Genomic DNA, 16,108 nt, shown 5'->3' with positions numbered 1-16,108 from the left:
AATGTCTCGAAATAGAGATTTATAATCGTACATGGTCTTAACCCCACCACTTGTTCTTGACTTCTTGTTACCATTAATTTACTCTCACCAAACATTCCAAACTAATAAATAAACTCCCAATATCTTTATTAACATTCCAACCGATTCTCAGCCTCAACTTATCTCCATGCTCTAACCTCAACAAACTGTAAAACAATGACGTCATCAATGGCTTTTATCTCTTCAACACCAACAAATCTTCAATCTTTCTCTTCATCCTCCAAAACCCACTTCCCAATTAACCCATTTATCATTCTTAAGCCTCAAAGACTCAATCTTGTGTCGGTTAAAGCCACTGAAAATGGGTCTGGAGCTGCCATTGCTGTGGAAGAGAAGAAAGATTCCGATGAGGGTGGAAACGGAGCTCCGGTGGCGGATGACGTGGCGGAATTGGGTGTGAAATTTGAAGATCCGAAATGGGTTTCGGGTACTTGGGACTTGAACCAGTTTCAGAAAGGTGGAGCTACTGACTGGGATGCTGTAATTGATGCTGGTAAGATTGTGCACACCAGGTGTTTGATAAAATGCCCAAATGAAAATTTAGATTTTTTTTTAATTTTTAATATATGATGGTATGTTCAAGTGTTTGGAATTTGGGATTTAGACATAATTTGAGTATAAATAGGGTTTGTTTGAGAAGTCTAATTCAATGCATTTTCATGAAATTGTAACACATAAAAATGAATTCAATTAATGAACAAAACCTTGAATTGCTATTAGCTTATCAGGTATCATAAGTACCGGTACCGAACCGATACATACGGGACTGTATTCCGTACCCCCTTTTCTCAAATTTAGTATTTGGTAATTTTGGTGTCGGTGTCAGTATGGGTAATTTTTCGGCACTTGGTACCGATTGCAAAATGCGGAGTTTTTCTTGGGTATTAGGTACCAGTACCTCGTATTAGGTACCGGTATCCGTACCTTTCTTTCTTGTTTTTCTGATACGATTTTTGGGACATTTTGTGAGTTTTGGTTTTGGAATTATGGCCGATTGATTACGAATGAATTTGATACGATTTTTTGTTTCTTGATTACCGTTGGTTACAAATGAATCTGATACGATCAATGGAGATCAGGATACCTAACCAATACATTTGGTATGGTAATTGACTATTTGGTACCCAGTTTTGTTCGAATTCAGTATCGGTATTTTTTGGCAGTACCGATCTCATCCCTAAATTCAAAGCCTTCGGCATAAGGTTTAATGACTCGAAGCACGTAAACTGCCAAATCTTGTTCCTTTTCGACTTTCTTTTTACTGCTTTATGTAAATGAAGATGAAAATTCTTTAACTTATGTTTGAAGATTGTATAATATTTTTGGTACTACTTTCCAGAGGTTAAAAGGAGGAAATGGCTTGAAGACAATCCAGAATCTTCCAACAATGACTTCCCTGTAGTTTTTGACACCTCCATTGTTCCATGGTGGGCTTGGATTAAACGGTTTCATCTTCCAGAAGTCGAACGACTCAACGGTTAGCTCATCTTTTGGTTTTACACGAACTGGCTCTGGCTCGGCTCGTTTATTTTAAAGAGCTGAAAATTCGAGCTCGAGCCGGGCTCGTTATTTTTTCTTCTTTACCAAATATTAATATATAAAATACAAAAATTGTAAACAAGATATTTTATAAATTATATTTATTAACTTTGTCTTCTTTTAAGTTTTTTAAAGATTGAGAGGCATTTTATATGTATTATTTGTGTTTAAATATCATATTTTTATATGTTATTATTATTTTATTATAGTTGATACGTATATTAAAATTTGGGGTTTCATTTAAACGAGCCAGCGAACAAGCCCACAAGCCGGTTTTCGAGCAAGCCATGAGCCGAGCCAACTCTGGCCTGGGCTAGGCTCGTTTATATACGAGTTTTTTTCGAGCGAGTCACGTAATTTTTGAACACCCCTATTTTAGTCAAATTAAAATAAAATAAAAGCTACATAAATCTTGAAATTTTGGGGAAAGTTGAAATTGGAACCCCTAATGATGTGATTTGCATACCATTTCATAGATGAATTGGTGTTAAACCGCTATTTTGCAGGTCGGGCTGCAATGGTGGGGTTCTTCATGGCTTACTTTGTGGATAGTTTGACCGGGATCGGTCTAGTTGACCAAATGGGAAATTTTTTCTGCAAGACACTTCTGTTTGTAGCAGTAGCTGGTGTTCTTTTGATCCGTAAGAACGAGGATATTGAAACGTTAAAGAAATTGATTGATGAGACGACGTTTTATGACAAGCAGTGGCAAGCAACATGGCAAGACGAGAAAAAAGAATAGCGTGTGGAGGCAATCAAATAAGCTATAAAGTTTGAGTCTTTTATGGTTGTTGTAGATCATCTTTGTTGTAGGTTGTGGTTTGATGATTCAGTGTTGTTTTATGTCATGTTATATATTTTGAATTTTGATCATTGCAAGATCATAGCGAATTAATGGTTGAATTTGTTTCAAGGGTTGTATCGGTTAATCTAGGGTGGGAGCATGAGTCTAGTCGGATGTTTTAACCGGTTAAAACTACTTTTAAGAAAGACAGTCTATACACACCGACAACTATCCATTCATCATTGACACAACATACTGGTCATATGAGGTTATGTGATATTATTAAACGGGCCATGGTGGTATACTGACGCATCATACTGGTTGTATAAAACTTTTCTAGCTGCATACGATCATACTGGTAGTATAAAACTTTTCTAGCTGCATACGACCCATATGATATGACGTACTATTGGTATGCAGATTTGGCAATGGTGTACAACTGCAGGTATCCGTGACATATCATGTTGATGGGTTGTACATTGGAGCAGAAGGTACAATCTTATAATGCATAGGAAAGAAACATATCATGATTTGGTGCTATAAATTTTGATGGTGAGATGTACTACTCAACCGATCTTAAAAATTTATGAGGCAGCAAAATCATAAGCTGTGATGTGGTGGTTCTACTTATTTACTTCATTCAATATCCATCAACATCACAAAAGAAAGACATGAGAAAAGGTTAAAAACGCGTTTTAAGAAAATAATACTCACAAGTAACCGATAACAAAAAAACGATCCATGTTATACGGTCTCGAGTTCTTTTTATGCTAGAACTCGAGATAAGTTCAATTCTAACTAGCTTGAGCCACTCGAGCAGCTTGATTAAAGTTAGTTGTTATTTGTTAACACTTAACAACTCTAGCTACGTTTATTATGTGTCAAATTGATCATGATAAATAAAATGTAGAGTATTTTCTAACAGGAAAGGAGATGGTTATGAGTATAGGTGTTTATAATTTGACATGGGGTGTTGAATATCCGAATCAGGTGTTTGTTTTGTCCGAATTAAAGTTACATAAATATATAAATTTTTATACAAAATTACTTATGATATATATTATAATTATTTTCATAATTTAAGTGAATACGAATCGGGAACAAGACTTTTCCCTCTCTTTCAATTCTCTATGCTTCTCTCATTAAACTAGACTCGGGTACATAACATGAAAGAAAAACGAGTAACCGGTGCACTAGATGGTACCGAAATCAAACTAATTTAAATTAGACTGTAAATTTGGGACTTGGGAGCCTATTTGTAACTAAAATTATTATAAATGAAAACTACATTTTCTAATATTAATTCTTATGCATAGACAATAACTGAAAAGGGGGTTGAGTAAAAATTTTCAACTGCTTACTAACACAATATTCAACAGCAGTATTTTTATATGATTAAAAATGAATTCTAACAACTTTGATTAAAAAAGTACTAATGTACGCAAATCTTGCATGGAATTTTCAATTGTTCAAACTATGTATATATTTACTTTCACAAGAACACGTGTGACAATGTGGACCATGTTTGCACCACGATTTTAATTATTGTATTAATATAATGCGCACAAGACAAACTTGCCTGATTCATAAGTTTTGTAATTGTTTATCTTTTCAAATTTGGTGGCCGGTTAATATTTTTCAAACTAAGTTTTGTAGGGTTTAATCTACTGGCGACAAATGGTGTTGTATGAATAGGCATCCGGTCAAAGTATCTTCAAATAAGTAAATGCATGTTATAAAATCATAAATGTTCTAACTTAAAACTACTTTGTTTTTCATTCTTGTGGTTTGTTTAAATTTGTTATTGACTTATTTCGCTTCAAAAGTTTAAAATTTGTTTTTTTTAAAGTAGACGGTTTTATTTTCGTTGCAATAATATCTACCTCATCACCTCCATTGAGTTATAATGTTAAATGGAAGGGTAATTTGGTCTTTTTATATAGATGCAAGATGTTAAACGGATAAAGCATAATGTACAACCTAACCTGATTCCTCTTCTTCTTGAAATAACCACAACCACTCCCACCGCCGTGCCTTGTTTTCTTAATGGATTATCCGACAGCCACCCACCATTATTCCTTCCTAGTCTTGGACTAATCACGCAGCCACCCACCGATCTTCACTCATCCGTAATCCGTTCACTACATCGTCATCAATAGCCACAACAACATCCATGATCCACCCACTGATCCCCTTTTTTCTAACATAAAATTACATCTTACCTCACACCTGCAAGTATTTAAACCCGCTATGTATAGACATTTTTATTCAATGTTACGTGTCAAATCAAAAAGAATATTATATGGTAACTTCTTAGAACATAATAATAAATATATATGGTAAAAGAAAATCATATGTTAGCATTTGGAATTACATGAGTATAAGCACGTACTTCGGTTAACGATCTACCCAAAGAATTTATGCCATATTGACCACTTGGCCAGCATCATTGTAATGAACAATATTGTATTTTCATAGCTTTCATTATATTAAAATTATAATATACTCTATATAAAGTTTCTATCAATTCTAGTTTTAAAGTAACTTGTCTTATATCTTTAAATTAAAATAGGATCAATAAGAATGGAAAAAAGCCAAAAAGGTTGATACAAAATGATGCCTATGTCAAGAGCTACCAAATACTGATAATCTATATATGCTTATATATGTCACATAAGTTAAGTGGGCATAGTTCGTATCAAAGTTTTCTATGTTCGTCTATCTTGATTGCTTCTCCTTAAAATGGTAAGTAACCCCCCCCCCCCCCCTTTTTCTTCTTTATATATAATATGTGTTTCTCTATCAATTTCGGGTTTCATTGTGGATTATCGTAGATGACATGCTGCAAAGAAAAAGTTGTTTTGGTTGCCGTTTATGAGGAGAAACCAAGAAAAAAAAGCCTAACAACAAGAAGCAACGATAATATTAAACATCATCATCATCACCACCACCACCATCTCCACGTCCACCAGTCAAAGAACAACAAAGGAAACAGAAGAGCCGAATTACTTAGCTACTCGCAACGTCTTCGAGGGTCTTCAAAATCAAAAGCATCCACACCTCCCCGACGTACTAAGCCTTTGGTACCTTCAACTACCAATGACCAAGAAACCCTAACTCAGGTAATTCATGTATCAAATATGTTTTTCACGAGTCGTACGTTTGTCAATTTGTTTGAAAATTATAAAATAACAAGAACACATCCAACTCAGCTAGTGTTTTTACCCAAGTGAATCAAATCTAGACTCTTAAAATACTTTTAACAATTCGGGTCATGTTTGTTATTTTACTAACTCTAAATTTAGAACTATTTTTATCACTCTTCTAGCGAATTTTTATATTTAATTAACATAAACATAACAACCAACTTGGTACTTTTGCTGCCTATGAACTGAATTTCATATTCCTATTTGAAGAGCATGAAAGCATATTTGATGGAATATATATGATTTATATACAAAAAAGTTATGTCAAAATAAACTATACTAATAATTTAGTCTTACTTTTAGAAAAATTACAATATATTTTTCATATGAAGGATAAACTGGTTAGATAATTCCTCCTTGCTTAAATTCACATCCCATATTATTATTGTATATATCTTACAGGTATTAGACTAAAACACTTAGTTATATATACTTTTATCACACACCATAATATATTAAAATCTTCACTTAACTCTACCCAAAGCAGCCACACTATATACAACACCAAAATACACTTCCAAAGGTAGTTTAATACATCTATGATGTTGTTTGTAGTAAAAGTTTTATAATTAGAGGAATTTCTCTGTTATTTTACAATTACAACGCAAGTTTTTGTGAAATTGATAATAAAATCAAGGTATGATATCGTTTATATATTTAGGTGCTATCAGCGTGACCCTTTTACTAATCAGGTCACTATGTAATCGGTTAGGTACACGATGCTCAAAATAAACAAAAGCTAAAGAAACAATCTAGTCCCGTTGGTATGAACAACATATTCAAGTGTTTTGCTATGTCGCATGCTAAGAGAAAGGTGAAAAGGAAGAAGAAGAACAACAGTGATTCAGCATCAAAGAAGGCGAATGCGATAATGAAGAGATTTAATGCAAGAACTCAGAAAGGAGCACGCCGATTTTTCTCAAAATTGATGGCATTCATACAAAAGCATAGGTGAAATGATAAATATAAGATTTGATTTTAAAAAAATATATAATTTGTGATATACTAGCAATCACTTTCAAATTCATGTGTTGTTTGAATGTATTTTTCTGTATGCCAACTTTATAAATGGTGGAATTGACAAGTTATTAGTTATTTATAAATGTGGTTGGAATGACAAGTTTTAGAAGAAACCCTCAAGCTGGATCTTAAAAACCGATCACCTAGTAATAGGCATCGACCAATATTTTTCCTGGTTTACTTAAGACAGTTGTCTCGTTTATATGGAATCCATATCAAACTGGCTTTCAAAAGGGGTAGCGGCACAGCTTGTTGCTCGTTTGTCTGCCACTTTTTGAGTTTAATGAGAAATTTATCACTTTATTTGAACGATTTGAACAACATGTCATGGTGTTCACGGTTTGAATTATTGGTCTAGACAAAAATTCTAAATCAAACCGGTAACTACCTGAAAATCAATAAATCCATCCATCGTGGAGAGTTTGGGAGGTTTTGGTTCGTACAGTGTAATTTGAAGAGTTTGAGGGTTTGAGATAAATCTGATGATGTGCCGCATAGTTGACGCTTAGATGACATTTAGAAGAGTTTGGGGTCTATACTCTTCATCCTTACTATGGATCAAAAACTTGAAGAGCAGAAGCAGAAGTAAGTTGGATTGTTTAAAAGAAGAACATGGGCCTTTGACAAAAGTGGGATTCGGACTTCGACATAACCCAAAATCTAAAACACTAATCAGTATAAACTACACTAGGGATCTAAAAGTTATAACCCAAAATTCAAATTTGTTGAGAATCGTAAAAACAGAATAATATTTTGTATTTTACATAGTTTTAAAGTTTTAAATGTGATACATAAAACAATTATGTAATCACATTTTCTCCCTCTTCAATGGCAACAACTAACATATTCATTAAAAAAACGAATCACAAGCTAAGTTTTGTAATAAAAGAACTCGAACGTTTAAGTCCCAAAGAACGAATCTAACAATATGATATCAACAAACACACGTTAAACATTTTGAATCGTTAACATGGTGATTCAAGAAGTAAGATAAGCAATAAGTATATAAGTATCGATGAAATAAAACAAAGTAATTCACTTTAATACACATGATTGCACTACTAGTAAATCGTTAGGTACATAAGTTTTCCTCACCAAAAATTTGCTAACCCTATAATGGTTATAGAACATTGTTTATGTAGGTAGCAATACAAAAGCCATTAGGCAAAGCCCAAATGGGCCGAAATCCTAGGGATTTTTTATTTCCCTTCTAAAACCCAAAAACTAAAATAGTAATACAAGCGCAAACCTATAAAAAGTCCCTTACCAAATGAGCAAATCTCGAGCTTTTGTAAGTTAAAACGAGCCAAACTCGAGGGTAGAAACTGTTTTTTTTTCAAAAAGATAACATCACTTTAAACATCGGGGATTGGAATGAAGTTTTATAGATTATAGAATATATATATATATATATATATATATATATATATATATATTTCGGGGTTGTTTATATTATTTGTTTATAATATTTATCTACTTTTTGAATTTTTATTTTTTTTATTATATGAAAGTTAATAATATACTTATGGTTTGATATTAAATTGTTTCACAAATAAATGAGATATTATAAACGGTTTAAAAGCTATATGAGTTTGATGAGATTCAAGACCCGTTTATTTTTTTACTATAAAAATTGGTTTTTTAATTATAAATAATATATATCTTTTTTTAAATAAGTTATATATTAATTTTTAGTATATTCCTACTTTATAGGATTTTTGTATCAAATATTTGGTGAGATTAGTTTTTAATTTTAATGAGATGTTATAACCCGTTTAAAAATATATGGGTTTGATAAGACCCATGCCCGTGATTTCGGGTCAAATGCATGAGAAGTCTCGATTTAAAAATCAAGCAAATCTGGTGACTCCAAAAAAGGGGGAGCGACCATATCGCGACACGTAGGATTTTAATGTTTTCGTTTATATTATATATATATATATATATATATATAAGTGTTCAACTAAAAAAAATTGTTTGTGAGAAGTGTGATAATACTTTAAAATAAAGTACACCACCTAAACTGGACACTATAACATGTAAATAAAAAACTATACAACTTTTAAAAACTACCAATCTCAACCACTAGATTCTTGATCCAAGGGTGTACATCTATTCTTATGTTTTTCACAAAACTATTGTTTTTTACATTAACCATATATATATATATATATATATATATATGGATCTATATATATATGTATTATTTAGTTATTTTTTCAAAACATTAAAAAATATTAATTAACAATTACATATGTATATATACATATTAAATGGCAAACTCGTTTAGACTCGCAAACTAGCTCGAGTTTGATAAGTGAAGTTCGGGCTTATTTATTAAACGAGTTTACTTTTAGGCTCAAGCTCATTTAAGATTAAATCTATCAATCTTTTTCAGGAGCCAACCTTAAGTAGCTCGCAATCGGCTTGGCTCGTTTACTCCTTTGTTGGATTGTTGAAACAAATCTCATTTCAAATTACAAGAAGAACATGGGCCATTGGGCCTTTGAAGCTGGACTATTCCAATTACAAGAACAACAACATGGGCCTTTGTAAGATACAAACACCACTTAATAATAAACATATAGATATATAACACCTTATATCGTCACTAGGGTTTTCTTTCTTTACAGATCAATCAAAAGCTAGGGTTTGTTTGTTCTGTTCTACACCGCAGCCGGCAGCCTCAATTCACCTGCAATCATGGCCGTCGGGTACTACATCTATCCATTACCTATATACACATACATACATATATACATACATTTGAAGTTTCAATTATTAAATCTATTAATTTTTGTAATTAAACAGGAAGAACAAGAGGATATCCAAGGGAAAGAAAGGAGGAAAGAAGAAAGCGTAAGTTTATTATTATTGTTATTTGTTAATGGAGTTTGTGATTTAATAACAATAATAATGTGAATAATTATAATAACAGAGCGGATCCGTTTTCGAAGAAGGATTGGTATGATGTTAAGGCTCCGTCACTCTTTAATACCAGAAATGTTGGTAAAACACTTGTGACTCGTACTCAGGGTACCAAGGTATGATTTTTTTAGTATAATTATTCGTTTTTTATGCTTGTTTGATTGTTTTGTGAGCTAGATTTGATGTATTGCTAGCTGTAGTCTTGTAATTAAGCTGAGCCGAGTGTAAACTAGCTCGTGTTTAGCTTCAATTACTGAGCCTGAGTTGGCTTGCAAGCTTAAAAGAGTCTATTATTAATCGAGTTTTTGTAATATATATATTGATTTCTAAAAATGTAATTGTTTTAAATTAAGTTATTTAATATATATATTGATTCCTAAAATGTAATTGTTTTGTATTAAGGTATTATAAATAAAGAATATTAATGGATAAAAATTGTAATTAAAATAATTATACAAAAAATAATTGTAATTATCAGTAGTTTAATAAATTAATAAATAAAAAATAAACAAGTTGACTCAAGTCGAGTTTGAGCTTGAAAAATCACTCACAAGTTGAGCTTGAGCCGCGCTTGAGGTATAAAAATCGAGCTTGATAGACAACCCACGAGCCAAGTTCGAGCTCTAGAAATAGAGTTTGAAACAAGCGGAGTTTGAGCTTGGAAAATTATCCATGAGTCGAACTTGAGTTTTAGAAATAGAGCTTGAAACAAGCTGAGGTTGAGTTTAAAAGAGCCTATTATTAATTTAGTTTTTGTTTAATATATAAATGTTGATTATACAATGTAATTTTTTTTAATAAAGTTATGATAAAATAAATAAATGTTGTGTATAAAAGTTATAATTATTATTAAAGCTATATACAAAAGTTAGGTGTAATTGTAAGTAAAGTAACTAATAAATGATAAACAAGAGTTTGAGTTTTAGAAATAGAGCTTGAGCTTTAAAAATAGAGTTTGGGCTTGAAAAACTACTCATTAACTGAGCTTGGGATATAGAAGTCGAGCTTGAAAGACTACTCATGAGTCAAGTTTGAGATTTAGAAATAGAGCTTGAAACAAGCCCAGTTTGAGTCTGGAAAACTACCTTCATGTTGAGCTCGAGTTTTAAAAATAAAATTTTGAGACGAGCTGAGCTTGAGCTTGAAGAACTATCTAGGATCTGAGCTCGAGCTTGAAAAACTACTCACGAGTCGAGTTAGAGCCTAGATGTGTTGGGACTTGGGGCTCGACTCGGCTCGTTTACACCTTTGCTGTATTTATACTGAACTCTTATTCGGGATGCCAATATGTTACATGATTCATAGTCTTTATGATTAGAACTTCTTTGTTAAATGCCTTTTCTTTTTTATTTCAGATTGCTTCTGAGGGATTGAAGCATCGTGTTTTTGAGGTCTCGTTGGCTGACCTCCAGAACGATGAAGATCACTCCTACAGAAAGATCCGTTTGAGAGCTGAAGATGTTCAAGGAAAGAATGTTTTGACCAATTTTTGGGTACGGAACAATCAAGCGATGTTATACATTATGTTTTCTTTCATTTTGCATAATGAACCATTTTATAATGTTGAATTTTTTATTTTTGTTTGTTGTTTGTAGGGTATGGATTTCACCACTGATAAGCTAAGATCACTCGTGAAGAAATGGCAGTCATTGATCGAAGCACATGTTGATGTTAAGACCACCGATAACTACACTTTGAGAATGTTTTGCATTGGTTTCACCAAGAAGCGTGCTAATCAGGTTAAGAGGACCTGCTATGCACAGTCTAGCCAAATCAAGCAGGTATGAAGTCTTTGTCATGTTTATAATTAATAATTATTAGTATTTAACAACAATGGTGAAATGATGAAAGCTTTTTTGTGTCTAATATTATGTTTGATATTGTTATAGATTCGAAGGAAGATGAGGGAAATCATGGTGGCCCAAGCTCAAACCTGTGACCTTAAGGAGTTGGTTCTTAAGTTCATTCCTGAGTCAATTGGTAGAGATATTGAGAAGGCAACATCCAGCATCTACCCGTTGCAGAACGTTTTCATTCGCAAAGTTAAGATTTTGAAGGCACCCAAGTTTGACATTGGGAAGTTGATGGAGGTAAAACTCTCATTTTTATTCACAACATTTTGTTATTTACCTTTGATTATCATTACTTTGGCTAGTTGAGTTGACATATTAATTGTATTTGTATATGCTTTGAATGTTTAGGTTCATGGAGATTACTCTGAGGATGCTGGTGTGAAGATGGAAAGGCCTGCTGATGAGGTGCCTGCTGAACCAACTGAAGTTATTGGTGCTTAAATGAGGGTTCATAATTTTCATCTTTTTTACTTTTATCAGTTTCGTAAACTTTAATGAATATTGGGTGTTGTTTTCTTTTTATAGAAGCTAGCGTCAACATTGTTATGCTTTGAACGCCTAAATGAATTTTTTGTAGTAGACTATCATATGTTAAGCTAGCTTTGTCATGGTTTGACATCTTTATCATCGTCAAGTGGTTTTCATCCTTGAAATGAGTTTTGATTATATGTATTATGTTCTAGTCAACAATTAGCTTCATGGTTTGTTGAGCGCCTTGTGGTGCAAACGAAAGACTTAGTTCATCTTTAGGTTTATAAGTTCTCTTTGTTTTTATTAAGTGCCTTTAAAAATTAGTTTTGCGCTAGCTGTCTGCTTAATGTTGTTTAGTTAGTGCACATATGGTGGTTAGAAAAGGTGGTCGAATGATGTGTTTGGTTGGGCTTAAGTATTTTGTGGTTCATGCTAATCGGTTCCGTTCACAAACTAAGTTTTGTCTTCTGAATGTGTTAAAGTGGTAAAATAAGTTAACAGTAATATGGAAGAATAATTTTGTTTAAACAAGATGGTACAAACGTAGCCAATCACATATACTACTCTCACACAGGTCTAAAAGACACTTGGTAATTGTCCAAGTGCGTATGCGTAATCACTGGAGAGGATGTCTAGGCATCTTCCAAATGCGAACTTATGCTAGTTTGTGTAAATGTGTGAATACAAACATGGTCTTTGTTCAGTTCAGTTTATTTCAGCTCTACCTCTACATGTCGATTCTCATGAAGTGTTTATTGTCAATCTATGTCTAGTATTTTAAAGATTATGACTAACGTCTCTTATGGTAATCAAGCAATTCAAAAGTTTTATTTAGGTATATTTTTCTTAAAATAAACCGAATTTGTTAAAATTAGGTATTAATTTTCTTGTTTTGAACTTTAAGTTATGTGATCAGATAGTATTTTATTTTTAATGTGTTCCCTATCATCTTTGAAACATTTGTTAAATTGCAGAATGGTTTTTCTTTAATGCTTTTGATCCAATTTTGTAGGCTTTCAGTGTTACATGGTGTGGTAGTAAAGTGTCTCTACTCTATTGTTGAAGTGGAGGGTTCAAATCCTACAAAGTCTAGCTATAGTAGATTATAGGAGTAACGGCGAGTATGTTTGTTCGCCACTAAAAATAGAGAAATCTGCATTTTGTCTCCCTGGTTTATGGTCACATTCGATGGGTTTACCCCTGATAAAGAATTTGCGAAGTTTGGGCCCCTGTGTTTCTCCGACGGGTTCCTCTGACTCCTACCGTCAGTTGACCCGTCGTTGACCGTTAATATCGAAGGGTAATATATTCTATTCCCTATTTACACATCCCTGATTCAATAAAACCCCCAATTTAGGGTTTTTTCCCCAAACACCCAAATACAAACCAACCGTTCGAACATTGAACCCCTAATTTTTCCGATCACCGTTAAAATCAAACGTCAACTGCACACATCGCAATGTCGACCTCGTATTCTATTAGGCCGGACAGTGAGTATTGTGACCCGTACGATCTATATGGTATGGTGTTACTGTGTGTTCAAAATTTTCGTTTTATTTACTTGTCTGTTGTTAACGGGTTGAATGTACTGTTGTTATAGGTGAAAATTATTCAAATGCGTTCACCATAAAACTTTTCCATGGAGGGTCTTTCGCTACTGAGGGGCAGCGAAGATACGAAGGGGGGAATATCACTTACGTTGATGAAGTTCAAGTTTCTGAATTTTGTAAAAGTATGTTGCTTGGAATACTTTGTAAGTTACAATATGGTTGTGGTACAACTTGTTGTTTTCATTACAAACATCCGTGTATTAGTTTGGACTTGGGTTTAAAGCCGTTAGTTGAAGATTATCATTTTCAAGATGTTTGTGATATGATTAGAGGTAGTGATGGTATAGGTACTCACATTGTTGAGATTTTTGTAGAACATGGCAGGACTAGTGGTACTGAAATTGTGGTGTATGAATCTGGATTTGTACATGGTTTTGGTTTTGAAAGTGTTCATGAAGTGAGTGGTCAAAGTGTCCATGAAGTGAGTGGTGAAAGTGTCCATGAAGTGGGTGGTGTAAGTGTTGATGAAGAGAGTGCTGAAAGTGTTGATGAAGAGAGAGCTGAAAATAGTTCTAGTGAGGAAGATGATGACAGTTATGATAGTGATCGATCACATGAAAGTGATCCTGAGTATACGGCTGCCTTTCAAACACCCTTGGAGGATGTAGAAGTTGACATGAGGTTGTATAAAGCTATTGTAGATTTTGATGTGGTAGAAGCAGTAGCTGATCATATTAGTGATGATGATGGTTTAAATCCTTGTATGGATACCTATGAGAGCTCTGATGATGAGCGCTTGAGTGTCTTGAATAGTGTGCTAAGAAAGTTCAAGGGTAAGGAAAGGAATAATGATGATGAGTGTCCATTTTATGTTGGTCAGTTAATACCATTAAAGGAAACATTGAATGAAATGATTAAGAGTTATGCTATTCATGCTAGAAGAGATTTGTATATCAAGAAGAATGATTCTTTAAGGTTTAGGGTGATTTGTTTGGGGACCAATCCTAATTTGGTTGCTGGTGAGGGGTCAAATGTGTCAAGTCAGGAAAAGTTGAAGGTAAAAATAAGGGAAATGAAACCCACTTGCCCTTGGACATGCACATCTCTAGACAAACTGTTGAGGATAATTGGTGTGTGAAGGCCATTCCCAGAAAACACGACTGTCTAAGAAGTAGAACAATTGGTTTGTACACGATGTCTACTATTGCCAAAGAGATTGAGGTTGAGCTACAAACCACCCCCAACTTATCTGCCAAAGAATTGAAGGCCAAATTCCAGCAGATGCATCAAGTACAACTTTCTGAATCCAAGATGAGAAGAGCAAAGACAATAGCCTTGCAAAGGAAGGATGGTGACCACACCAAACAATCACCCACCTCAGATCCTATATTGATGAGCTTCTTAAAGCAAACCCAGGTAGTACCATTAAATTAGATGTTGAACCATGTGCTAACCCTAACCTTAAAACAAGGCAATTTAGAAGGATATATGTGTGTTATGCTGCTTTGGTTAACGGATTTAAATTGCTTGGTAGAGAACTTCTTGGGTTGGATGGTTGTTTTATGAAAGGGAAATACCCCGGACAGATTTTGACTGTTGCCGGGACGGACGGTAACAATTGCTTGTATCCAGTTGCCTTTGCAATAGTGGAAGCCGAATGCACAGACTCATGGAAATGGTTCTTAGATCTCCTTGGAGATGATCTTGACTTGCCTCATGATGCCAATTTTACTTTCATAAGTGATCGACAAAAAGTATGTACACGTAGGATATATTTGTAATAGGCTAACTCATGTACACTAATTATGGTGATTTGACTGTTGTAGGGACTTATTCAAGCAGTTGAGAGTGTTTTCCCTAGGGCAGAGCATCGGTTTTGTTGTAGACACATCCATGAGAACTTGAGGCAAACCTGGAGGGGAGATTTGTATAAAGGCTTGTTTTATAGGGCAGCATCGGCCACTTCTGTCCCCTACTTCAACATGGCAATGGAGGAGATTAAGAAAACAAATCTTGATATGTTTCTCTGGCTTAGTAAGATCCAGGCAGCAAGATGGTCAAGATCACATTTTTCAGGAAGGGCAAAAAGTGATATGTTGCTGAACAACCTCTGTGAATCTTTCAACAAGCAACTTGTTGGAGCAAGAGACAAGCCGATCATTACATGCTTGGAGTATATTAGAGAGTATATGACCATGAGGATTGTGACTGTGAAGAAGATGCAAGCCACTGCAAGGGGCCCATTAACACCGCAAGCAACAAAAGCATGGGATGAAATCCAAACAGAAGCAAGCAAATTGTCGGTTATGATGGTTGATGATGTGACTTACCAGGTATGAAAGCAAATTGACTATGATATTACAATCAATCTTTTGTTAATATGCAAATATGTTCATAGGTTAAAAGTCTGAGAAGCCAATGTGTGGTGAATGTGGGGGATAGAACTTGCACGTGTAGGAGATGGGACTTGACAGGTATGCCATGCAAACATGCTGTGGCAGCCCTATATAACATGATAGAAAACAACATGTATGTCGGTCCATTGGAGAAGTGGGCTGATGAAGCTTACTGGTTAGACACTTGGAAGAAGGTGTATAGTCATCAAATCAGGCCCATACCAGGCCCTGATATGTGGACACCATCAAATTGCCCAACAATACTAACTCCTCCTAAACATCATACCCAGATTGGCAGACCGAAGAAGAGCAGGAAGAAGGC

General features: G+C 34.1%; 2 protein-coding genes and 1 long non-coding RNA gene across 4 annotated transcripts in view; all 3 read left to right on the top strand.

The window, feature by feature from the left end:
• LOC143635420 (small ribosomal subunit protein eS1-like) overlaps window positions 1–12,030 on the top strand; it is a 127,212-nt gene extending 115,182 nt beyond the window's left edge. The window contains exons 1-7 of one of the 2 annotated variants that reach the window (XM_077103261.1): window positions 9,185–9,302; window positions 9,400–9,447; window positions 9,527–9,632; window positions 10,872–11,009; window positions 11,112–11,297; window positions 11,406–11,606; window positions 11,718–12,030. In XM_077103261.1, the coding sequence (XP_076959376.1) occupies window positions 9,292–9,302; window positions 9,400–9,447; window positions 9,527–9,632; window positions 10,872–11,009; window positions 11,112–11,297; window positions 11,406–11,606; window positions 11,718–11,810 (783 nt within the window). In that variant the 5' untranslated portion in view covers window positions 9,185–9,291 and the 3' untranslated portion in view covers window positions 11,811–12,030. Of the gene's footprint in view, window positions 1–9,184; window positions 9,303–9,398; window positions 9,448–9,526; window positions 9,633–10,871; window positions 11,010–11,111; window positions 11,298–11,405; window positions 11,607–11,717 lie in introns of those variants that run through there. The other variant, XM_077103262.1, reaches the window with a different exon arrangement.
• Window positions 133–2,491, top strand: LOC143635395 (light-harvesting complex-like protein 3 isotype 2, chloroplastic). Its single transcript, XM_077103247.1, has 3 exons — window positions 133–532; window positions 1,379–1,516; window positions 2,085–2,491. Exons 1-3 carry the CDS (start codon window positions 196–198, stop codon window positions 2,318–2,320), a joined length of 711 nt encoding a protein of 236 aa, XP_076959362.1. The 5' UTR covers window positions 133–195; the 3' UTR covers window positions 2,321–2,491.
• On the top strand, window positions 4,976–6,736 carry LOC143635396 (uncharacterized). Its single transcript, XR_013154048.1, has 3 exons — window positions 4,976–5,107; window positions 5,197–5,484; window positions 6,281–6,736. It is a non-coding gene; the product is annotated as an uncharacterized LOC143635396 (long non-coding RNA).
• Window positions 12,031–16,108: the final 4,078 nt, after the last annotated feature.

The sequence above is a fragment of the Bidens hawaiensis genome, unplaced genomic scaffold (genome assembly GCF_021521415.1).
Source record: "Bidens hawaiensis isolate Kalapana, Puna unplaced genomic scaffold, B.hawaiensis_p1.1 tig00007499_1, whole genome shotgun sequence".
NCBI classification, from domain to species: domain Eukaryota; kingdom Viridiplantae; phylum Streptophyta; class Magnoliopsida; order Asterales; family Asteraceae; genus Bidens; species Bidens hawaiensis.
The sequence above is the reverse complement of the archived record's forward strand: the minus strand, read 5'-3'. Positions and strand labels throughout refer to the sequence as shown.

Bases quoted from the DNA above. Each gene is read 5' to 3' on its own strand.
- LOC143635395 (XM_077103247.1), top strand. From the start codon at position 196: ATGACGTCATCAATGGCTTTTATCTCTTCAACACCAACAAATCTTCAA. The intron at 533-1,378 runs GTAAGATTGTGC...ACTACTTTCCAG, and splicing joins GGATGCTGTAATTGATGCTG to AGGTTAAAAGGAGGAAATGG. The intron at 1,517-2,084 runs GTTAGCTCATCT...GCTATTTTGCAG, and splicing joins AGAAGTCGAACGACTCAACG to GTCGGGCTGCAATGGTGGGG.